This window comes from Tauraco erythrolophus, chromosome 6 (genome assembly GCF_009769465.1).
Source record: "Tauraco erythrolophus isolate bTauEry1 chromosome 6, bTauEry1.pri, whole genome shotgun sequence".
NCBI classification, from domain to species: Eukaryota; Metazoa; Chordata; class Aves; order Musophagiformes; family Musophagidae; genus Tauraco; species Tauraco erythrolophus.
In genome coordinates, this window is record NC_141470.1 from 32,139,092 (window position 1) to 32,163,421 (window position 24,330).

Genomic DNA, 24,330 nt, shown 5'->3' on the forward strand with positions numbered 1-24,330 from the left:
CTCGGCACTGGTGAGGCCACATCTGGAATATTGTGTCCAGTTTTGGGCACCTCTCTTTGAGAGAGATATTGAGCTCCTGGAGCGGGTCCAGAGAAGGGCGACTAAACTGGTCAAGGGGCTGGAAAATAAAACTTATGGGAAGCGGCTGAGGGAGTTGGGGCTGTTTAGCCTGGAGAAGAGGAGGCTGAGGGGAGACCTGATTACAGTCTACAAATACTTGAGAAGGGATGGTGGGGAGGTAGGGGAAGGGCTCTTTACATTAGTGATGGGTGATAGAACAAGAGGAAATGGGTATAAGCTTAGTCAGAGGAGGTACAGGTTGGATGTTAGAAAGAATTTCTTCTCTGAAAGGGTTGTCAGCCACTGGAATAGGCTGCCCAGGGAGGTGGTTGAGTCCCCATCCCTGGATGTGTTTAAGAAAAGGGTGGATGAACTACTTAGGGATATGGTTTAATGGGGAATTAGGGACGGTTGGACTGGATGATCTCTAAGGTCTTTTCCAACCTAGAAATCTATGAATCTATATCTCAAGAAGCCTTTCAGCACGTTTCCTATATTCCCCGCATTGTATTCGATACGATTTTACTTCTGTAGCTGAATATTGAGTCCTTTTATTAGTAGTACTTTCTCTGATTAGCTCCTTGGCTAATTGTAGTTTGGATCTAGTAAAGGTGAGTGTGTCTAAGGATAGATTGGCTTGTATATAAAATCTGATACATAAGAAAATAGTGTATAAAAAGCATCTAATTCTAGGCTTTGGAAGTGTAATTACAGAACTCTCTCTCTCCCCTTTGAAGACGTAATTGTTTAGAGATTTATGCAGGACGTGGAAGTCAGCTCAGTGCGTTTCTTATTTAAACCTAAGATCAGCTACCACTAGACTAAGGGGGGCTGGACTGTGCCCCTCCAGAAAAGCACGAACCTATCACCTGTACTTAACAGCACAGGCACCTAATTTTAGGAGTGTCTTAGGTCTGTGAATCCTTGTCTTGCATGGGTGCCTTGGAAGTTTGTGCTCCTGGTGTGCTGCTTGATTGCTCTAGGTAGGTGTTTAAATTCCGGGAGGCAGGATTTCATGCGCATCACTCTTCAGAGCTTTTCCGTCGGCTATTTTAGGTAACCTCATGCTCAGAGTAATAGTTATTCCTGGGTCTAATGCTTCAGTTGCTGTGGAAAGGTATTAAACAAGTAATGTGAATTTGTGTTTTCCATTTAGAAATGAATATCTATCTTTCTCTGACTTTATGTCCAAAATATTTTCCTTCCACAGGTGCCTCCATTCATATTTGCAGAAACTCAGATTTTTCACAGGGACGTTTGTCATGATAGTGGTTGACCCGAAGCGGCTAAATGTATGGTTTGGTGCCTATTGGCAATATTCTTTTTTTCTTTTTCTAGGACGTGAAAATCTGAGAAATGAACAAATTACGGCAGAGCTTTAGGAGAAAGAAAGATGTCTATGTCCCAGAGGCCAGTAGGCCTCATCAGTGGCAGACTGATGAAGAAGGCGTTCGTACTGGCAAGTGTAGCTTTCCTGTTAAGGTAAGAGTTTCTGCCTTTCTTTCGGATATCCATGAGGTACTCTTGCCGTGAATTATTATTTGGGGGTATTTTTGGCCAGCACAAGCCAGCAGCATGCTTCATTACACACTGACCTATTTTACAGTCAGCTCTCATGGCAAAGAATGTGGCTTTTTTTTTTTTTAAAGCCAGATGACTCATGTGACAAATGCCTTGGAAAATCACTGTCTGAGAGATCCTATATTATTATCTAGTTGAAATAAATCATGTAGCTAGGCAGAGGAGTAATATAATATTTGTCTTCATTTTTCTGGAAGAGCAGAAATGATAGACCTCTTGGATTGCAGGGAAAGGTACTCAGCTCTCTGTTAAAAGTGGAGTTACAGTTTGACTTGTAAGGTAAGAAGTGGGTTGTGCTTGGAAAAGTAATCCTTCCTCCCTTTTGATAATTGAAAACATTGCCGAGTAACACCTGGGTTTCCTTCCAGTGCTTGAGGTATATAGCACTTGCTAACTTCAGAGTGTCTTCTGTGCTGATTTTGTGTGTGTGTGTGTGTATTACAGACTATTAATGCATGTGAAACTGAAATTGCCTTTTTGAATTCTGAGAACTCGTTCCAGATTATTGGAGTATTATAAATAAGTCTTTTCTTTTGTGTCACCATTTCTCCTTCCCCTTTTTTAAAGAAACAATAATATTTTATTATTTTAGAATAATATAATAATAAAGATAAGTATGAAATTTAAAGTGTCTTGTTGCATATGCTCCCCTTGTAATCAAAAGCTTTCTTCCTCGAGGCACTAATACTAACTCTACAATAGATTGTAAGCAGATGACAGGAAAGCTAACGAATTAAATATCTATGCGCAAGGAAAACACTCTAAGGTTCGGACACCTAGGACCTTTTATTAGTTTTTGTCTGTATTATTCTTAAAGTAAACCTGTCGGATAGTTAAACAGGTGTTGTTGCTAGGTGGAACTCTGGAAACTGACTGTTACATATTTTTGTAAAGCTCTGAGTATATGCAGATATACAACAAATTTGAGATAACTTTCACGCTAAGTTCATGCCCTATTGTACCCAACTATAGTTGCTTATGTGTGCTTTTGCATATACTCAAGTGTATATAATGTTACAGTTTTTTATGGTTGCTTGCTTATTTGTCTTTGTCTTGTGTCAGTTTTCTGCTAGAAGGAAGGAACTGTAATCCAATACTACACAGAGATGGTGTTTTGCCAGAGCTTTGAAAGTGAGTAACTGCTCAGTGGAAGCTCAAACTCAAGTTAAGGTTTAACACTGTCTGGGAGAGAACAGAGCTGTTATCTAGAAGATTGTTATTTTTTAAATAATTTAGTGATTACACAGATTGAAAAGCAAAATGCTCAATTTCTAGGTATTTAGTTTTACTCAAAGCTTTTTTTCAATCCTTTGCTGAACACAAAGGGTGTGAACCACTTCTTGCTGTTTAGACTGACCTTTATTTAACTCGAAGTCAGGACTTGCACTTCTAATGACAAATGTTTCCTGTATTTAAATGAAGTATTCATCTATTCTGGGCACATGAAAAAGGTTTTGGGCTGTTCTGTGCTGAAGAGGCATTGAAATGGAAGAGTCTTTGCATCCTGTCGTCATAATGGGACTTGTTTACCCTTATTTGCCCAATTTATATTGGAATTCACTGAATTAATTTAATTTGTTCTTTGGAAAAAATACTCTGAAGTAAACACATCTTTCATACATTTCTTGGTTTGGTCAGAAGGGTAGACTGTTAAAATTTAAAGAATTTGCAATTAGATGAAAACTTAAAATCAGAATAATTTCACATTTAAGAGGCATTTTAGTTTATTCGATTAATATTTATCTTCCAAAATACTGTGCCTTGAGATGGGCAGTAGTGGAAATTTTTATTAGGCTTGGGATGCAAAGTGGGTGTTAACTGGTGTTTAATAGATACAGGCAGGAAGTATGCCATTGTGGGTGAACGAGATAAACCAGATGTAGAGTCATCGGTTTAGTGGGTGGTACTATATTTTGCTTGCAAAAAGAATAGAACTTTGTGCTATTGAGGGAGAGTATCCTGTCACACTGTTCTTGGGTATTTTTCGGAAATTAATACATTCCAGGAAAAGTATGCGGTCGCCTATGTCCTTAAATATCTGATGGGGTGACTTTTCTTCCTGATGCTCTTCAATGGAGCAGAATAAACTGAGATATTTTGGGAAAAATGGTTAATGAATAGGAATACACTCAAGCCTGAAACATGGTGAAAGTATCTTCATTTTCTTAAAGTTCCTGAGTGAGAATTCCAGAGTGGCCCATTACCTGTAGTACAGCTGCTCAGCTACAGTTTAATATGTTTCAGTGGGGGTAGAGGGGTGGGTGGGTTGGGAGATGTGTTAGTCTGTCCTTAGTCTATATGGTCTCCCTTGCCCACTCTCTAAAAATCATTGGCCGTAGTTTTTCAGAGCTCAAAGTATAGCTGAGTGGAAAGACTGGAGTCTGGCTTTTGCAGGGATGAAGACTTTACCTGTAGAGCAGGTGAAGATCTGAGAATTGTTAACAAATGTCTCTACACTTGTCTCTGAGGTTTTCTGGATGAAAGTAAAATACGTGAAACTAATGTAGTAGCAGCCATGTTGAAGGCTTTGTTTCTCCTAATGCTTGTTATTTTATTTAGGTAAGACTCTTAACATTCTTTTTTTTTTTTTATTTGGAGAGAGGAGACTAGTGAAAGGCAGAATAGGGAATGTTGGCTTTTGGTTTCTCTTGTAAAAGAGAAAGATCGTCAAAGTTTGATGGGTGAAAGACGTGTCACTCTCATAGTGTTAAGTTCGTGTGTGTTTTAACTTCTTGAATTTGACCATTTATGTTTTGCCCAGAGTTAGTGTTTGTACAGTGCTAGCACAGATTTATTATTTTTAAAATACTACAGAACATGTGGAAGCACTTTGAAAGTCCTGTGGCAAATAGGATTTCATCCTGCCTCCAAGCTTCATTCTGTTAGTGTTGGACAGGGACTGCTGTACCTGCTCATTCGTTGTGCTTTGAGGATGCTGTACTGCAAACAGATTTTGTTATTGAAAGGTTTTCTATGTTGGCACAGTTCTTGAAGCTCTTTCTGTGCTACATCCACAGCTGATTCTTAAAGTCTCTAAGTGTGTTGTTGGATTTTGAGCAAATCTGATGCATCTATGGATCATCTTCCTTTCAGTAGAGAAGATGATCTGTGGAAAGTATTGGGAAAATTCCTGTTACATTGTTGCCTTAAAATTCAGGGAAGTGGATTTGATGCACAGTTGGTTCTGTCCTGTGCTGTGCTTATACGTTCAGAGGTGGTGTTAATCCTGGGTGCGTACTCTTGCTTATAGGCAATAACACTTTTTTTGGTTTGTTTAACAGTCTGTGTTTTTCCATGGGTTGGAGTGGCTGTGTAGTATGGAAGGAGCTACTGATCATATTTTTTCAGTCATCTTGGTGTGTGTAGGATGTATTTACAGATAGCTCTTCTGTATTGGAAATCTAATGATACTTAAGGTGGTAATCTGACACATCCAAAATAGGGCCTTGGGATGACTACTGACTTTCCTGCACTGCTTTTCTGGATAAACTGCTTTGAGTCAGCTAAAGTTGTGTTGGAAGAAGAGCCAGGATGCTGGAGCATAGGACTGAATGTGTTTGGTGTGTGTTGTGGGGTTTTTTGTGTGTGTTTTGTTTTTGCTTTGGTTTGTTTGTGTTTGTGTTTTTTTTTTCACTCTACAGCATCAGCAGAGAGACAGGTGCCAGTCTGTCAGCAAACATATGAAAAGAATATTAAACTTGTGTTTAGACAAGTGTGACCTGCAAACTTTTGCTATTCTGTTGGAAACGTAATGATATTGCTCTCCTAACTTTTGTGGTGTAGAGGCATGATACTTCACAGCTTTTATAGAGGTACTCAGAGTTGTCCTGTTATTAAATGTGGCACTGTTACAGCTGCTGGGAAATCTATATAAAAGTGTATTTTCAGGAGAGAATTCTCTTCCACTGTCCTAACAAACTAAAAAGTAACTACCGTGTTTCAGTAGTGAATCCTCTCTCTGAAGGAAAAACTGTGCCAGATATGTATAATGTATAAGGGACTTAGACTGAGACATTGTATTTAAAACTATTCAGAAGTAAATTATTCAAACAGACATTACAGCTGCGCTTATCAGTGCTATAATTTATTTTTACACCATCTTTATACATCATAATTGCAAAAAATGAAGTTCATTGACGTACACGTTTTCAAACTCGCTTTCTTGCTCCAGACACTACCTCACTGAGAACATGCAGCTGTTCTATGTTTTAATGTCTAAAATATTTGACACTGGGGCTTCTTTTGTCTGAAATGCCTTTTTGAATGTCCCTCTGGGTAAGTAGTTTTTATTCATACAAATGCACTTTAGAGTAACTGGCCTGTGAAATTTATATCAGAAAAATTAGGTCATTTCCCTCTACTTAAAAGAACTAAACAAATCAAACGTGCAAGTTATTGGTGGTTCTAACCAATCGGACGTGTTAAACAGAATATTAACAGCCAGTTCCTAGCTGTGGTTCTAGAAGATGCAACAGTCACATAAATATTGGATTAATTTAATTAGTCTTATTCTTTCACATCTATGTTTTCAGTGGTCAGTCTCTTTTGACCTTCATGCAGGCTACAGGCAACAGTAGTCTTAGATGCAAGTTTAGTTACATATTTATTCCATTTATTCCAACTGGGACACTAAAGATATCAGTGGAAAACATCCATGTGGAAGAGTAACAAACCACGTTTGTATTTTTGATTTTTGAAGTGCAGGATTTGCTGCTGAGTGCCTATATCATGTGAATTAGCCTTTCTGCTGAATCTTGATTTCTGTGTTAGTGTTGAGAAATAAAAATTGTATGGATACAGTTGTACATTCACATGTAAAAGAACTGATTTTTCAGAGTAAATACTCCTCAAGCGTTTCCTATCTAGCCCTCGCTTTGGTGAGAGATGTTTGGAGGGCACCGTATTCTCTATATTCAAGCAGAGACAGAAGAAAAGGGAACAACTTGGTCTGAGCCCTGTAGAGTATCCTCACTGGGACCTGTGAGTGTCAGCTCTCATCCCTGGGGTCTCTGTGACTCAGCAGTGTGTTATGTCATTAGGCCATACATGGCCCTGCGGAAACCTTCATCAGTAGGAAATAGGCCATCACTGTCGCTTTGCTGTTTGCTCTTGCACTGCTAGTAGCTGCCCAATTGTCATCTTTAGTTTTGGAATTTACATATTGAACATCATTGCTTAATGTGTAATTTATAAATTTAATATCAAAAATAACTTCTTATTTTTAATCAGATTATATATACAGCTTGCATGCCATTCAGTTCCTCCAGATCAGAAAGGCTGGTACTCAGCACAGGTAACTGTGGCTTTTATTTTATATCTTAAATGCACTTCTAGTTTGAAATAGTAGTAGCTGTGAAAGAGTTTACCAGCATGTTGATGCTGAAGTGCCTTTAAATTAGGCATGTGATATTTTTGACTGCGAAAGCTTGAGATACTTGAATAGTCTTTGGAAACTATGCTAAGTATTTTTAAGAAGTTAATGTGACAAATCTGCTGATTTCTGAAATGTTGCACGGGCTTACACATTAAACACTACAAATCCCTACCTCTTAAGGCATGAATTGATGTTAGCAATGAACAATAACCATTCCTATTGAAAGCTAGTCCAGCAGCAAGCAAGCAAAGGTACATTTTTAAAATCCTGCAGCATTTAAGATCACAAGAAAGAAGCTTGAAGACAGCTGATTTTAAAAGAATGGTGATTATGACAGAAGGTGTTAGACTTGCCTCAGATATATTCCTGTGCATTTTTGTCATGATTAAGAGGAATGTAATGCAATCCCTAATCTTTAAACTTGTGTCCAATGCTTAGTTTTGTTTGAATAGCCTTGCAAACAAGAAGTTTTCAATGAAGGTTCTTACTCCATTTTAAACTCTTCTCTCTTTGACCAAGGTCGAATTCTTAAATTGTTTAGTAAAATTCAAATTGTTTTAAAGATATGACTAAAACTAAAATTGTTTTAAAGATACCGCTATTAATGTTTAGAGACATAAAAATGGTTTGAGTGTCCTTGCAGAAATATTTGTTTAAAATGTAATTTGAGTGTTTGAAATAAAAATTTTCATTGGGTTATACTTTGTAATTCTGTGTGGTTTGTTTTTTTTAAATTAGGGCATTTCCAGTGTCATAAATGGAAACTGAATTTTTTGCAGGACTTGAAGAAAAGGTACAATGTGCACTTGTGCAGTGTGTTTATAAAACTTTGTGCTATCACCACTTAATTGTCTTTAATATTCTTTTTTTTGAAGAAAATTTTAAATTTATTTACAAATGCTGAATTTCTGGAAAAGTAGGAATCACACATCAGAGTGAACAATCCAAAACCTAAGTGTAATAGTACATATGTGAAGTAGTAAAGGGGCTAGGAGAAAGAATGGGTTTAATCCTCATGAACGGAAATTTAGGAGAGACAGTAACAACAACTTGTCAGCAAAACAATCTCCCTTTCTAACAGTGAGGCATGTAAGCTGCAGAGAAAAGGTCTACCCTATTGATCTCCAGTTACAGAAATGTCATAATATGTCAAGGCAGTCTTCTCTGATGTCGATGTGGAAGTAGATCCTGCCTTGAGGCAAGTGCTGTCCTACATAACCTCCTGGGTTCCTTCTCTGCCTCGTTTTAGGGATTTGTGAGAATATAAATAATATAGCATTTGTGTATCCTGTATTGAGCTTTGCTGCTTTATCTTCAATAGTCCTAATTGGAAATATTTGTTATTCCCTTACAGTGTTGTTTCTGTTCACACTGATAAATATGACATGAGAACCAGTAAGTGACTGGCACAGTGTGACTCTTAGGTGCGTGTGATGTGAAGAGACATGGAGAATTACTGGTCTAGATAATGCTTTGTTAGTTAGATTCTTTTGACCCACGCTATTCAGAGACATTTAACAGTCATAGGCTGTTACAGCTCCTGCTTTGGGGTTTTAACCAGGTATGAGAGACATTTTCATTTCTGGTGACTTAGGGAACTGGAAGAAGTTGGACCCTAAGGACACAGTAACTAACCTGTAGCTTTGACTAAGCAGAATTAAGCTTAGCGTGTTTGTTGACGCTTAATGGCAGAGTTTCTGTTGTCTGTGCTTCTACAGCTCTGTCTAAGCAAACATCTGTTTCAAACCAGTAAATTAAAAAGCAGGCGCATGGATGTGAGAGGAGAGAAATCAAGTATTGAACATGTAAATCTTACAGGAGTCAGTGGAAAAGTAAGTCAACTTTAAGACGTATCCAGGCTTTCTGGATTTAAGTTTATGTCTAGTTGCAAGACAGCATTTCACTGTGAAACTGTGGAGCTCAGGCTTTAATTCTTGAGCAATATCAATTCCAGAAGCATATCTACACATGCAGATGCTAAGTACTCAGTCTAACTGTTACAAACAATACCTGAGTTGTAGAGAGAATAGTACTTACACAGAGGAAGAAAGAGGAATGTCACTGCCTCTAGGAAAAATACTAAGGAAATAGTGGTGTGCTTCTGTATGGCAGCTAGTTCCCTAGCATGGAACACCTTGTTCAAGACTTAGAGTAAGATCATTTCCTTTGTCTGTCTGATTTTCAATGTAATCTGAAGAACCTAATCTGTTATTGAAATAAAATGGAGCATGTGAACATTTGCTGATACAGAGGGAACTTCAATGATTTGTGTAGCTGCATCTGCTTGGAAGAGAGACTGTAAGAGCGATTGGCTTGGACAAACAAAACTGGCTCGAATGAGTTGTCTAGGTGGAAGGAGTTCTGGTGCAGGATCTTTCTTTTTGCCAGCTATTATTGTTGAACTTTGAAATTTTGAAGACTGAGTCAGCCAAGTATTTGTGAGAGATGAAAACAAAGAAAGATGATCAGGGCAGTATTTCTTGTACTAGGACACAGATGGTAGATCTGTTTTGTTTCTGACCTGATACATCAGCCGTTGATGTTTTCTTAGGAGCAATTTCAATACAGTAAATTTTGGGAAAAGGCAGTAGGACAGGTTCACCAAAAATACTATGGAAACTTAAGTTGTTAATTTTTAGATTAAATTGGAAAAAGCTTAAAATGTTGAAAAAGAATAAAGTTTCTCAAATGCTTTTCACGTTCTAAGGACGTTTTACTACGTGCCAGTTTAACTTTGGTTTCTGTTTGACTTTAGATTGATACTGAACATTACCATCAGTGAAAGACAACATAAAACCCAGAGGTGAAGAGGGAAAGTTTTTTTTATTACTTGCTCTACCATCATCTCATCTTTTTCTTTTTTTTTTTTTATATTAATACTTCTATTTTAAAATGTTTGTATTAAGGGGTTCTCCAACAGCCCCTGAAAGTGTTTCATTTGGATTAGAGCTTTTATTTTACGTTACTTGTATGTTGACCCTGCCCATAAGGTTTTTATCTTTCTGAAAAGCATTGGTGGTTAATTTCTGGTATGACGATTAAATCTCTTACAGAACATCTTATAGCTCAGAATTGCTGATGTCATGACTATCATTCATTGGTTGCTATGGAAATTAAGTAGGAATGCATTCAATATTAATACTGGATTCCTACTATGTGCACGGTGGAAAAGTACTCACTTTCTCCCGGAATGCTAGCTGCAGTGGTCCTTGTGACAAGGAGTGCTCTTTGCAAATACGTCCAGGGGACCCCCTTCCTTACTGTTCTGCAGTCGTTGGCCACCATGGTGTGGCTTATGCTGTTCATACTGATTTTGTGCACCCAGTAATTACTCATCCCAGTCCTTGAGTGTGTGTGTGTGATAGTGTGTCGCGATGGATTTTCATGGTGTTTTACTTATATAGGATGAGTCGCTGCCCAGGCACTTCACAGTGTGTTTCTTCTCCTTTTGTTTGAAAAGGAAGCTCCTTTCAGACATCCTGAAAGATTATGTATACAAGTGGGGGATTCATATATCTGCTTTTTAAAGTGGTTTCCATGCAGTCTCTTTCCTGTGGCAGGACAACAGAGTTTGGTGATGGTTTATTTTGTAAGTCCTGAATTCTGGTGTTTAACTTCCATTTCAGGCTGTAAGGAGCAGACTATGTCTTAATGTAAGTAGCAGCTGTATTTTCTTAATGTAAGTAGCAGCTGTATTATTTATCTCTATTAAATTTTGAAGTGTCATTCATAAAATAGTGTTGCACTAATAAGTTGAGCTAATATTTCAAATTTAAGGTTAGATAGTGATACAATTACAATTTAACACTTGCTTTTCTAGTACCCTTACATTTCATCTGTTTTAGTCTGTAGCAGAGCTGTTTGCCAAGTTTCTTGAAATATCTGTCTCTTTGATTACTACACATTAAAAGTCAGGTAACTATTGTAGTGCTGGTTAAATACAGGAGCTGTATGTATCTACTCTCAACCTGGTGGAGGGGAGGAAAAAATTTTTAGCAATAAGCCTGAAGACTTGGAAGGGGACCTGCTGCTTAAGGGAGGCTTGGCTAAAAAATGAAGAGGATCACAGCGTTCTGATTATACAGTTAAAAGTTGTTTTTACAAGAAAGAAACTTAAAAACATATCGATATCTATAAGGAATTAACACACCATCACCGTACCTTAGGAAAAAACCCAGGGAGAATTTTGAAACTGTTTATAAAATATACAGAGCCACTGATAATGATGAGCTTCTAGCTTCAGCAAAAATGGTGCAATGGAAAGAACAAGTGTGTGGTTTTTGGGGTTTTTTTGTGAAGGGCTTAAAGTGTAAGTGCAAACAAAGCACCTTTTGTCTGCTATATCATAAAGTCATATTGTGTGGCAGTGTAACTTCTTTTATAATTCAGAATTGATTGATGCTCAATGAGGTCTGTAGATTGTACCCTTTTGGTGTGGGTAGATGCACTTGATATGTGCAATAATGTCCCCATTCACTGGAGTGGAAGCAGTATTGAAAACGGCAGCTAAACTTGCTGTCTCTAGCAGCACTGGCATGACCGATTGCTGGAAGTTGAAGCATGGGACTTGAATAGAGGTTTGGCAACACAGTGGAAAATGGTTGTCTGTTTTGGAGTGTGACATGAGGCAATATTTACCCTGCTCTGTTTCTCCCTTTTCCAAGCAAAAGGCAGGTTGCCAACTACAGGGACTGAATAGTTTGGATCTTCAGTTGGAAACATTTTGCCTACGCTGGTGTAAATGAGGTGTGCAGATAGCTCAGAAAATCTGAAAGTTGTGCTCTATTTGTATGATATTTTACTTAATGATCATGAAACTAGATGACTCATTTCGTGCATAGTATCTTTTTTTCTGTCCTCTGTAAACATCAGCTTTGTTCCTGTCTATACCCCGACTTTTTTTAAAGACAAGTTGACAAACTTTCTTAAGTTACTAAACCCAAAACTTTCCCATGACAAATATGCACAACCACAGAATTTCTGCATCTCTGCTACTTCCAGAGGAGTCATAGCAGAGCCGAAGTTCCATCTATGATAGCTGTTGGTATAAATATGTATTTCCAGACACATCATAAATACATCTTTAGTTGTTACTATTTGTGTATTTTTAGAATTAAAATTTTCTAGTTAGTGTGCGTTCTGGAGAAATGGAGATCTTGCGCAAGTGTTTAGCGAGCTCAGCTGAGGGAGTACAGTTGCTGTTCTGGCAGCTCCAGCATTCAATTATAAGGCTTCAGCTTCACAGAGCTCATTTTGAAGAAGCTCTAAAGTGTCAGATCTCTTTTATTTATCTTGTAGTTTCTATTCAATTTGTTTTTCAAGCTGTTCTGCAGCTGTGAGGGCTGGTTTAAATGAAATTCTTGCAGAATTGTTCCATCTAGATTTACTCTGTTTTTAAAAGTGCCAAATAGTGAGATTTAATATTAAAGTCCTCTGTCACTTAAGATCTTTTAACTCTTTCACCAGTTTAATGATATGTCGGGTGATATGTAGAGTCTCTTCTTTTGGAGCATCTTGCCTTGCATAAAAAACCCCTCAACTCTCAGATTTCTATTAAATCTTTAAAACAGTCTGAGTTTGTCCATTTAGTTGAATCTATTGTGTTATTCTGATAGTGCTTCAACATAGTGCTAGAGAGTGAAATCTTTTTGTGTCCATTTGGTTAAGTACGGTAATGTAATTAATGAAGCAAAAACTGGGAGGTTTTGGATAACTCATGACAAAATATTCTGTGATGGAGTGGGATTTCTCAATAGATTATTAAACCTAGGTTTAACCACTGCATTAAGTGACAAAAGTATTGATTCTGATATTTTAAAACCATTTCTTCACACTGTAGCCAGTCTAGAATCTAAGTGCTGAATTACATACAATTCTTACAATGTTGCTTAAATTGGGGTTTCTTTGACCTGTACCTCTTATTACAAAAATTCAGAAAGCTTTTCTTTAATAGTTTCTATGGTTTTCTTCAAGAGTTAAGTACTTTGAATAACGATATGAATGTTTCTGAGAGAACATTTCCTTCCCATATCAAAAGAACTATGATTGAAAAAGGTAGGGAGAAATTGGAAAACTTAGAGCTTTTTGGGTTTTTTCCCCCGAATGTAAAATGAAACCATCCACAGTACCTCGAGGACTACACTCTGATGTATTTCTTGAAATTTCTTTCTCTATAGGCTAATATTATTCTGGTTTATTAATTTAAAAACTTTGAAACTTGCAGTTTCTATTCACTGTTGTTTTGCTGTTTTTTTTTTTTTTAAGTAGTACTTGATTAGATGAATATACAGAAAACCGATTCTTTAAAAAACTTTTTGTGAGAATGATGAATGTTTCAGTGTCCACATAAGAGCCTGGTGTTGTAATGAAGATAAACAATTTTAATTTACAATTTTAAAAACAGGGAGGGAGGGGAAAGAAGGATGTCTTCTGTTTGCAACATTGAAATTTCTTGTATTTGGATATGAACGTTCAAATATATTTGATCATCTTACTATGTAGTACAATTCAGTTTTTGATACTAAATATATTTATCATTATTAAAAAATAGTTTATTCAGTCGTCTCTGTATTGACTTAAGGTTTTCATGCTATGCTGGTAAAAAAAAGTGACTAAAGCTCATGCTGAATAAGCAGGAAAATAGAGTTCTACTTTTCAATTTCATTTCTTTCCCACGTAAGGAAAGTCTGTCTTTCCCTCAAAATTTCTAGATGTATTATGCTTTTCTACTGATGCTCATGCCCCATATAAGTACAAAGGCAAACCTGAATACAAATACAGGTCTTAAAAGAAGGCTAGAAAAGTGCTGTTAATGTCTATCATCTCAGCTGTACTGAGATGAATTCAGAGATTGGGTTTTTAAACCCAAGGAGTTTAAGGCACTACTACTAAGCTTTTCTCCTCCTGCTCTCTTTCCTGCAGTACTTGGGACACGTCGAAGTGGATGAATCCAGAGGAATGCACGTCTGTGAAGATGCTGTGAAGAGACTGAAATCTGTATGTATATCTGTTTTGTTAAAAAGTTGGCTTTGGGACTGTGAGTGTTACTGGAAAAGGTCCGCTGGGCCTCAGTGAAAGACTGAGCTTTTGACCCACGTGAGGAGACCAGTTGGCTGGTTTGAGAGCCGTGCTGTGGTGAGGGGGACGTGCTAATCTGGTGATGAGAGGGAGAGAGTTACAACTGTTCTTTCTACTGGCAAACTATTTGCGAAACAAACGTGTAAAAAATCCTCTGTGACCTTTGAGACGAAGTTGGTACCCACATGGGACTTCAGCCGTTGTTTTTTAACAGTTCTTTCTCCCTCTCTCTTTTCCTCTCCCTCTCTCTCCCCCTCTGTTGCCTGCCACTTTAATAGTGACTTAATTCACCGTTATTATATAAAATATTACTTGATTTAGGCTGCTTTTTTCTAATGCACTGCAACATTGTAGTCATGCATGAAATAATCTGGCTTGCAACTGCTCAAAGTGGCCTGAAGGCTGCCTAATTCTGGTATGTCATGAAGTGGGCTGCTCTTAGTTCGGCTTCTGTGAACGTTTGCTCCTGTAAACGGCGCCCGTTCAAAGCTCTTTGTATTTCTCTGGCTCATTTGAAGAGGCCTTGTCATCTCTTTCCTGCAGTAGTAATATTAAAAATCCTGTGGAAATAGCAAATTCTGAAAGGCAGTGATCAGTCTGTCAAGGAACTGAGCCTAAAACAACGTTGAAGAGAACAGAAGGAGAAAGGACATTAAAATTTGAAGTCTGAATGGAGATAGAGAACTGTCATCCTTTTCATCACTTCTCTTATGTGTCTTAGCTATGTACATTCTTCAATGGTGCCTTTAGTGGGAGAAACTCTTGTATCCTTGTAGCTCAACAAATTGCTGAAAGTACATCAAACACTTCTTCTGCACCTTTGCAAACTTAAGATATCTGCTACTGGATATCACTTTTTTTTCCTCACCAAATGGCTTCCAACTAAACCTGTTCTTCCCAGGACACAACAGAGGATTATAAGTTATCTTTTCTTCCTTCTGTTGTGCTATAAAGTTTCTCAATTGGTTTAGTGCTCTGATTAAAATCAACTCTTTTCATTCTTTTCTTTCTCAGCTAATGTATAGCAACCTGTTAAAGCCACGTCCCATCTGTTCCCATTTAGTCCAACAGTGATTGGTGGTTGATTTTTATTAAAAAGGACCACACAAAATATAAATGAGTTCCTTTGTTCCATGGATTTCTTTTACGTAGCTGGAAGTGCAAGTACTGACCACATAATGAATTGCATCCGTTTTTGTCTTGTTCTGGTTTTTGTTCTATCAGAATACTTTCTATAAGCACACCAAATAACCTTGCAGTATCTACTTTATGCAGCTTCTCTCGTTCTCTTCTCTGGGCAGCTACACTGTGAAGTATTTGTTCCCTAGTTTTCTGTAAACTTTAAGCCCACAAGCCAGTTAAGTGTAGCTAAGCTTATAAATAATGGGTCACAGTAAAAGCATACGACTCAGTTTCTTCTGGAATCTGGATAATTCCAGGATTGTGATTCTTGATCACCTGAATTATTGATTCAAATGTCAGACTTGGATATCTAACTTTCACAGTGCCTTCTCTGGAAGTAAATAATTTCATTTCCCTTTTCTGTGCTATGTCATTATTCCAAATGGTGAATGGCAAGAACTTAGCCATTCTCATAAATTCAACGTTTTTCATCAGATAATTTTGGTTTCTTCTGCTGTTTGAAATTTTTGATGTCTATATATAAATTAGACACAAGCACGTCTCTTACGATTGCTGTTTGCATTGTCTCCTTTGTCAGTGTTGGAAGTTGAGAAGGTGAGGTGAAATTCTCATTGGGCCCCAAGAGGAAGATTCAGATTACTGAAACTACTTTGTGCGCTGTAGTTGCTAGACTCCATCAGATCCAAGGTTCATTGGGAGCTGCTCACCACAATTCAACCCCTGTTCCCCTCCCCCAGCACGTAGGTTTTAAACTGGGGACTTTCTTTAGGAATCTACTATTACCGAAAGCTCTTTTCTGTACAATATGCTCTCCTAATTGGCAAAAACCAAACCACTGGATGATGTTTCAGCATGCAAGGAATGGGATAAGAAAACAGTTTGTTCTTTTGGTAGTCTCTTGCTTTCACAGTACTTGGTTATTTTGATGGGCTTTCTCTTGGTCTTGAAAGAATTACAAGTTTGAGCTGCTGTGCTCAAACCTGGATGACTAGCTTAAGGGAAATTGGACTTCACTTTTCGTATGGTTAAACTACATCAAAATGTATGTGGCCTGTTTAAATCTTTACTCTTTTCTTCGCAGGTAATGTGTAGGTTTTATAAATCCAGTCAATAAATAATAGTTCTGATCTCATACACAGAATTATTGAATACTTGTATCTTGTATCTTCTAAAAATTAAGTCCTGTCTGTCTTTACTTATTTTAATAGCTAAATTTTTTTTCTCTTAATTCTTGTTCTCTGACAGTTGGCAATTCATTTGGGGAACTAAAGTCTATTCTTTTTTAGGGTTGACTAATGGATTTTAAAACATTTTATGGGATTTATAAAGAAGAATATAGAACAGTGTTAATCTTGGGTTTAGGAATAGCTTAATTTCTGCTTTGCTTTTTATAAGAAAAGATGCAAACAAATCTTTCTGTTTATCGTGAGTAATAACCTTTCAGGGTTGTTTTTTTTTTTTTTTTTATTACCTGCTCGTTTAATGTGGTGTAATTGTTTTTGAGCACTGCGTCTTGCAGCACTTGAAACCAGATGATGGTGAGCATTCTATTCGGGCATTGTTTAATTGAGAACTGAGTGAAAGAAGCCACGTTTATATAGACAATCCCTCATCCATTCTGTATTCTGTTGTTATAATTTTATAGCTCTGAAATTACGCACCAACAGTACTATAATGTGTAGGTTATAATATTGTTTAGAATGAATCAAGACAAACTTGAGTTATGTCCCTGTTTCCTGTCTGATGAAATAGCACCCCAGTCTTATTAATAGATCAGAAACCCATGCATTCAGCTATCAGTCTGTTATTAACATGGGTTTACATTACCAACAAAGCTTGCGTTTTTCCCTTAGTAGGATATTACCACTGTAGGTTACATTCTTCCCTTAGAAGGGATATATTACTAACTGTGTATACATTTCATATCTGGTAAGATCCTTGTATTTGGACACTAAGCACTAAATGGTTTCTTCAGAACCATTTAACTGAATTTAAAATATTTAGCACAAACTGGAAAATAGCTTTGCAAGTGCCCTGTAAGTGTATTTGGCTCAGGTACGGGAACATCATATAAAGACAAAAATATGCTCTCTCATTTCATGTTTTGATTTTTAAATCAGCTTTAGCGTGTAGTATTGGTTGCTAACTTGCCACTTTTTGTTTTAAATGATGCATTTGTTTTAATATATGTTCTTGTTTTAGCAGGTAAAGAGACATAATTTAATATTTTAAAACGTGCATTAGTTTTCTCTAAACTACATTAACTTAGTGTTGTTTAAAACGCATTTTGCATGATGCCTTTCCCATTAACCTTTTCTTGTTTATTAAAAAAAAAATCTTGTTTAACAAGCATTTTGCTGAGAGCAAAATTAACCATCACCTAAAAATGAGGTAGCTTCTGGTGAACCTCTTTAGCTTTTGCTATCTTTAAAAAGCTGTTATTTAGTGTAATGCAATAGTTGTTGCTCAACTTGGCAGCAGCATCCAACCCCTTCTCATTATGTACACAACACTGTGATTAATCCATTAGTTCCCCTCCTAGTGTTCAGCATATCCTATCAAAATACATAACCATTCCTGCCTCTAAAAATTGTCAGGCTTTTCAGCCGACTGAACTTAGAGATGTTCTTTGTACAGCATCAGAGGTGGCATAAATACGTTACAGATAGTAAAAAGCTCTGTTGGGCAGAGGGGCACACCCCAACGCACACACCCCAATGCGGATCAGAAAATGCAAAGTTGAGATTGACAGTCCCTTCTTAACTTTGTGTTTCCTGGCTTTTGTTGGCTTGCATCAGAACCATAGCTTTGTTTTAACTATAACTTTGTTTATCAATCAATTTTCAAGACGTTGCCTGAGGGTATTTGTAGTAATATTTTTAATATAGTATTGTTATCAGTGATCAACATGTTGGAATTGCACAGTGTTAATTTGGGGTCGAGGGCTGTCACAAAGACACTCTGTCTCATCTGCAATTCTCCACCTCCTCCTCGTTGCTACTGTACCATAGCTTGCTTACAAATGAAACAATTTGGAAAGATAGCAGGAACAGCGATACGCTTCATGCCACCTTCCCTCAAATGTGGAGCAGCGTGTGGCTGTGTTCGCAGAGCACCAGGCCTGGTGAAGTGTTCTCTTGGGAGATTGGATTAGATCTTGCAGTTTTCTTTTCACAGTCTGGTAACAAAATAAAGCCAGTGAACTAAACTGCATGCAAATACGCTTAAAATTGTGTGCTGCCTTTTTTCTTGATGTGAATTAGGCAATCGGTATAATCGCTTCCAGGCTGAAGAAATTTAGGAAGTTGTAGGTCAGCTCTTGGTATCTTTGCACTTGCCAAACTGCCTGTCCCTGTCTGAGCTGACTTCAAAGGGGTCTCAGCCTATCAATTCAGAGTTGTAGAATGAATATCTAGTATTTGTATAAATATTGTATAAATATCTATACAATATTTATATATTGTATAAAGCCTTGGAAGGCTTTAGAGAGAGTGAAAGAGGAAGGGATCTTATTTGTGGTTTAGTTGTACCACAAGGTAAGATTCCTCACTGTTCAGAGAGAACTGTGTAAGATGTGAAGTGTAAGAGTAGCATGTAAACAAAAGTAACAAATAAACAGAATGAAATGAAGTAGTGTTTAACTCTGCTTTATACCAGCCAGACGTGCTTCTCCAGCTTACAAAGCATTTGCTTTAGGGAAGAGTGATCAATACAGAGCAAACTTGACTAATTCTGGAGTTAGAACTTTGCATTTCACAAGAGCCTGTACAGTATTTTAATTGTTTAACCACCATGTCTGCTGCCAAGTTTGGTTTGTAACCTAACTAAAAGGGACTAAACAAGGAAGAGTGAAAATAAAGTAACCACTTTGCATGAAATTGGGGCTGAGGTTCTCTTCTTTCCACCAATTTCAGGGCAGTAGCTTATTAGAATTGTGTGCGTGCCCTTTGATCTGCATTTTCATGGGATTATTTTCACATTTGCCTGTCGCACCTTCTCATGGATAACTCTAAAACCCCCTTCCTTTCCCTCCAAACCCTATTCTTGTGTGTGCTTGTTGGTTTGAAACCCTGGGACATTTTAGCTACCTACAGTAATAGCGCTCGACTTGTCCCCCCTGTTCCTCCAGGAAAGGAAGTTCTTCAAAGGCTTCTTTGGAAAAGTAAGTTTAATGCCTCGTTTGTGCTTGCACTATAAGGAGTTACATCCCTGGTATAGCACTGCCATAAAATCAGGGTGTTGAGAGTCCTCTAATCCGTTTCAGAATATTTGCTTCTAAAAGGAACTTGGAAATGTGTTGATCAAACAAAGAATATGGTTAAAAAACCAACCTGAAACAGAAACTTAAGTATGGACTGTATCAGAAATCCAGTGTGTTGAAAAGATATGAAAAAAATGTGAATTTTCCTTTTAAACCCTTAAACTTTTGCCAGCCTATATCACCTGGGCAAATATCTACAGAGCACTTTGGGTCTGTGCCTCGTAAGTGCTTCATGATCAGCTGCCTGGCACCATGAGTTGACCCCCAAATGTTAGTGCTGGGAGAAGGCAGTGTGCCCACACATACCATCTCTTAAACCTTTCTTTTTTGAGCACAGTCCTAATTCAAAAGTATATGAAGATGAGACCAGACATTTACCTACTGGGTTTTTCTAATTGCAACTCAACTGTATAACTGAACATTTACTGTTTCTATCGTTGCTCTGGTTTTCATGAGGACAGTGTCTTGGAAGCAACTCTTTCTCCTTATTAAGAGTGTGCTGCACTGGCAGCTGGGTGGTGTTATTCCTGCTGTCTATGCCTCCGCAAGGCAGTGTGCGTAGACCTCTGAAAGAGCTCACTCTTTTACCTCTCATCTGTTCCCTACCTCTGTACTTAAAATTTCTGTAAAATATTTTAATTCAGTTTTCCTATGGAGTTAATCTAAGGTACAGCTTCTGAAGTATCTTGTTATAAGATGAATCTTGGCTTAAATAGAAACTAACAGGTTTGTAACTTCCATACATACAAAAATCTTTTGGAACAGATTATTCTCTGGTTGTGAATGCGTTTTGGCTTTGCTTGGGGAGTAAATAAGATTTTTTGAGCTGCTCCTTTTTCGCCTTTCACTCAGATAGTGATGCATGTCATACAGGGAGAGCTGTTTTCCCCAATTCAGGTTTCTTCCTACAATCTGGGAAAGCACACATCTAAAGCGTAGTGATAGTGAAGTAAGAGGCTCTTTTTTTTTTTTTTTTTAAAGGGTCATAGTACTGTTGCTGGGAGATCTGTCAGACTAATCAGATCATTCCTCTGTGCAAAGGAAATTTAAGAGCTGGAATCTACAAAGACTGGAGTCAAAACATGCCATTTGCTTTACAACTAAAAATGCTAAATACGGCTTACAGTTTGTTTAAAACAAACATACATAAAAACCTCCACCTCAACCTGATCAGATATGTTAGTTTTCATTCTGCTTGTTCATATTAACTTATGTTAGAGAACATAAGAAAGCAAAGATGTGAAAGGACAGATATTTGCATAGCACTTAATTAAAAAAGTCAAAGACAGATTTTTATCCATTAAATATGTCAGATTCCCTATTACATCTTAGTTGCTTTTTAATGAAGTCCAGTACTTTGCCACAGCCTTGTAGATTTGCTTTATCTTTTATTATAATATTTTGCTAAAGAGGGACCTACTTTTACTTCAGCCTGTAAAGGTTCATTAATTAGCACTGAAACCATTTAAATCCATAGCGTTTAGATATCCCCACAGCATCAGTATGGCAGTGCCTTTGTTGCAGCTTTGGCCTACAACGGTAGCCCAAATCTAGAGGAAATCTGCAGAAAAAAGGGACAGCTGTTCTCTTATTAATAATTGAGAAATACTAATAACTCTAATATTTTTTGGCTGTCTCATCTGTGATTTCTCCGCAGATGCCTTGCATTGGGATTAATATAATATTCTAAAGTGCAGAGCTGCTTAAACACATTAGCAGCTTTCAAAAAGTCAGTCTAGACAGGTTTGCTGCTTTTCTTGCCCATATTTTTCTTCCCTAGAAAGATAAATCTGATGGATTTGTGTCCGGAAATGTGTAAGTGTTTAGTATTGAAAATACTTTCTTTTCAGCTTCAGATAAAAATGAGATGTCTTTTGATAGCTCCAAGTTAAGCTTCTGCAGTTTTATTTTGTGTAGAACGTGCAACATAACCAAATCAACTGGCTTTTTAGGCAGCTCTTCATGTTTTAAAACTAAAGCTGGTAGTACAGATTCGGTGATCTTTATCATGTTTTGCTTCCCCTGAGTGCACGTATTTCTCATCATGCAATGTTTTATACAGAGTCTGAAATGAAAAATTTTCTTTATATATACCTCAGACTCCAGATGCATCTTACAGCTGTTTGTAAGTCCCAGGACAGAATAAAATAGGCAGAAAGACTAGAAACAGTTTAGAAGTATTTAAAAAATATTGGGCAACTTTAATTCTGCTCTAGCATTCTTAAAGCTTTATTTTCCACCTTACAACATAGCTGCTACTTATCTCCACGTTCCTATCACTTCTAACAGTTAAATTTCATGGCCTGCACTGTTGATTAGGAAATGTGCATTTTGAATTTAGTCCACTCCATTTTAGAGTGATGATTTTTTTTTTGATTTTTTTTTTTTTTTTATGGATGCCCATCTCTAGGGCATTACCAGCTTGTTGGAGAGGTTTCCCTCATGCCCAGCCCGCAATGCTCCTGCTTTCTCTTCCGACTGTCTCTGTTAGAGTGGGTGCCTCACTCACCCTCCTGGGGACCTCTGAGGACTCTGAATTCATTCCAGATAACGAATCTCCTATTGGAGCAGTTTACTGACCTCCTCAGAAGTGCTGAGCAGGGAGGTTGCTATCGGGGCTGACTCAGCACTGACAAATCAGACCTCTGGGACTTGTGGCACACGTGGCTCTCCTCCAGCAGGGCTGCCATCCAAAAGCTCTTGAAGACAAGCTACTGATATGAATGTCTAGATGAGTCCCTTGGTAGCAACATTTAAGACCACACTGTTCCAGTGGGTATTGGCCATTTGCTTTAAATGCTTTTGTTGGGAGTCACCCATACCTTTCAGTGTTTATTAGTCAGGCTGCCATCCTGCTCTGGAGTTTGCTTCCCATGCAGTATCTTGCATCTGGTCTGATGTTTGTCCAGTGCGTGTCAGGAGTGCAAATGCTCATATTTATTTTGTAATCACGATACACTTGGCAATATCTCAGCCATAATGGAGTAATGCTTTGATTTCTATATCCAACATAAACTGTTTTGGAGAAGTGTGTTCCTTTATACATCATTTGTAGGCACAGATAAGCTGAGGATTCAGTAGCTGAAAGATCGTATGTTGCTCAACAGTAGTAGCTGTTGGTTTGAGATATAGACTGTAAGACTTACCTCATCTAAGCCCTGCATCTACCATAAATATAGAAGAAGGAATTGGGCGATAAGTGTGGGTTTTTTTTCTCTTAGTGCAGCAAATCCATGTTTGGTTATCTTGCATGAGGAACCTTATGTTTCCAGTGGGAGAGGAGGACTTGGACAGCCCTTCATGTTTCTCAGAGTAAAATGAAAAACATAAAGTTCCGTGTCTTAGCTATTTCTAAATCCTCATTTGGTAGTATAGCAGGTGAGGAGTAGCTCTGCTGAAGATCAGTACTGCTTTATGAAGTACCCGGCTCGATTAAACTTGACTTTTAACACAGACTTCAGGAACTACCCATTATTTCTGTAGAAACAAGGTTTTTATTGTTTGCTGGAGAAAGACATGTATCTCTGTTTCTAATGATGATAATTTAAACCAAGCAGTTACTTGCAGGCTTTGTCTCCTTTGAATGTTTGTATTTGCTTGAAATAAAAGATTTTAAGACTATTGACAGCTTATAAGAAACTGGTACTCCTTTTTAAAATAGTTCAAGGAGACAGACCTCTACAAACCATTTGTTTTGGGGATTAATAGGGACTTGCAGGCTATGGAAGCTAGCTGAACATTGAAAATATAGACTATGCCTTTTAAGACCAAAAATTAGAAGTGACTTTTAAAATGCTGCAGTATTTTATTAACGTATGTGATGGTAAATTTAAGTACACTTTCCTCTGTGAATTATACTCTTTCCATTAGGCATTCCAGAATCTGACAGTTTTACTTAAAACCTTCTCTGGATGGGCGTTTAGAAACTTGCTTCTGCAAGCACTTCTCCATAGCTTGCTTTCATGCTGTGCTTGTTTTCTCTCTTTTCTCTTTTAATCACTCTTCTGTACAAGTCAGTGCCATTCTCTATTCTCACCAAGCATTTTGAAAATGCTCGGGGTGTCATTGCTGCTTCGAAACTGGGACAGATAGTTCCTCCCCAAAAACAAACAGGAGCTCTGCCAGGCCCATTTTCTTCACACATGCTGCTTGCTCTGAGAATGAAACCAGTGTGATACAACAGGAAACTTTTCACTCCAAGATATTTCATCCTTACAGTGTTAAAATCAGTGTTGCAGACTCAGAACATGTGGTAGCTTATGCCAGAATGTCTCCTTGCTCCATTACTTGCTGCATGAATATAAATTATATACATCTGCAATGAACTATTAGGAAAAAATTTATCAAAAAATTCAATCCTTGCATGAAGCCACTAGCTGATACCTCCTCATCTTTTTTTATTGTTGCTCTCTTCACTCCCTGCAGTGGTCTGTGGTGGGTGCCATTAGCAGCCACAAACTATGTAAACCCAGCGCTTCAAAAAATATTATGGGGAGAATATTGTACTAGCTGGCTTAAAATATGGGGCTTGTGAATTAAAGTAACATGTTAAACAGAAAAAAAAAATAAATTGTTTTTTCTAGTAGTAGTTCCCTGTAACAACCAGTAAAATTATGTTGACATCTTGTACCTGTTTTCTGTTCAAGGAATTAGTTTCAGAAGTATATTGTGTCCAGTGTTTATGCTGTTTTCTGTAACTTTCCCTTAAAAAGTAAACAGTCGAGAAAGAATCTGTAGTTTAAATGGCTCCTGAAGCCTTCCTGTGTTTCCCACTTTTACTTACCCTCAGCTTGTGGCAGCTGAAAGTTCCCACAGTCAGACCTTGGATAAAAGC

General features: G+C 37.6%; 1 protein-coding gene across 5 annotated transcripts in view; it reads left to right on the forward strand.

The window, feature by feature from the left end:
* The first annotated feature begins 1,416 nt into the window (after positions 1-1,416).
* NUMB (NUMB endocytic adaptor protein) overlaps positions 1,417-24,330 on the forward strand; it is a 35,384-nt gene continuing 12,470 nt past the window's right edge. For 2 of the 5 annotated variants that reach the window (XM_086613328.1, XM_086613330.1), the window contains exons 1-3: positions 1,417-1,542; positions 13,937-14,011; positions 19,365-19,397. In XM_086613328.1, the coding sequence (XP_086469454.1) occupies positions 1,417-1,542; positions 13,937-14,011; positions 19,365-19,397 (234 nt within the window). Of the gene's footprint in view, positions 1,543-13,936; positions 14,012-19,319; positions 19,398-24,330 lie in introns of all 5 variants that reach the window. The other 3 variants (XM_086613327.1, XM_086613329.1, XM_086613326.1) reach the window with 2 other exon arrangements.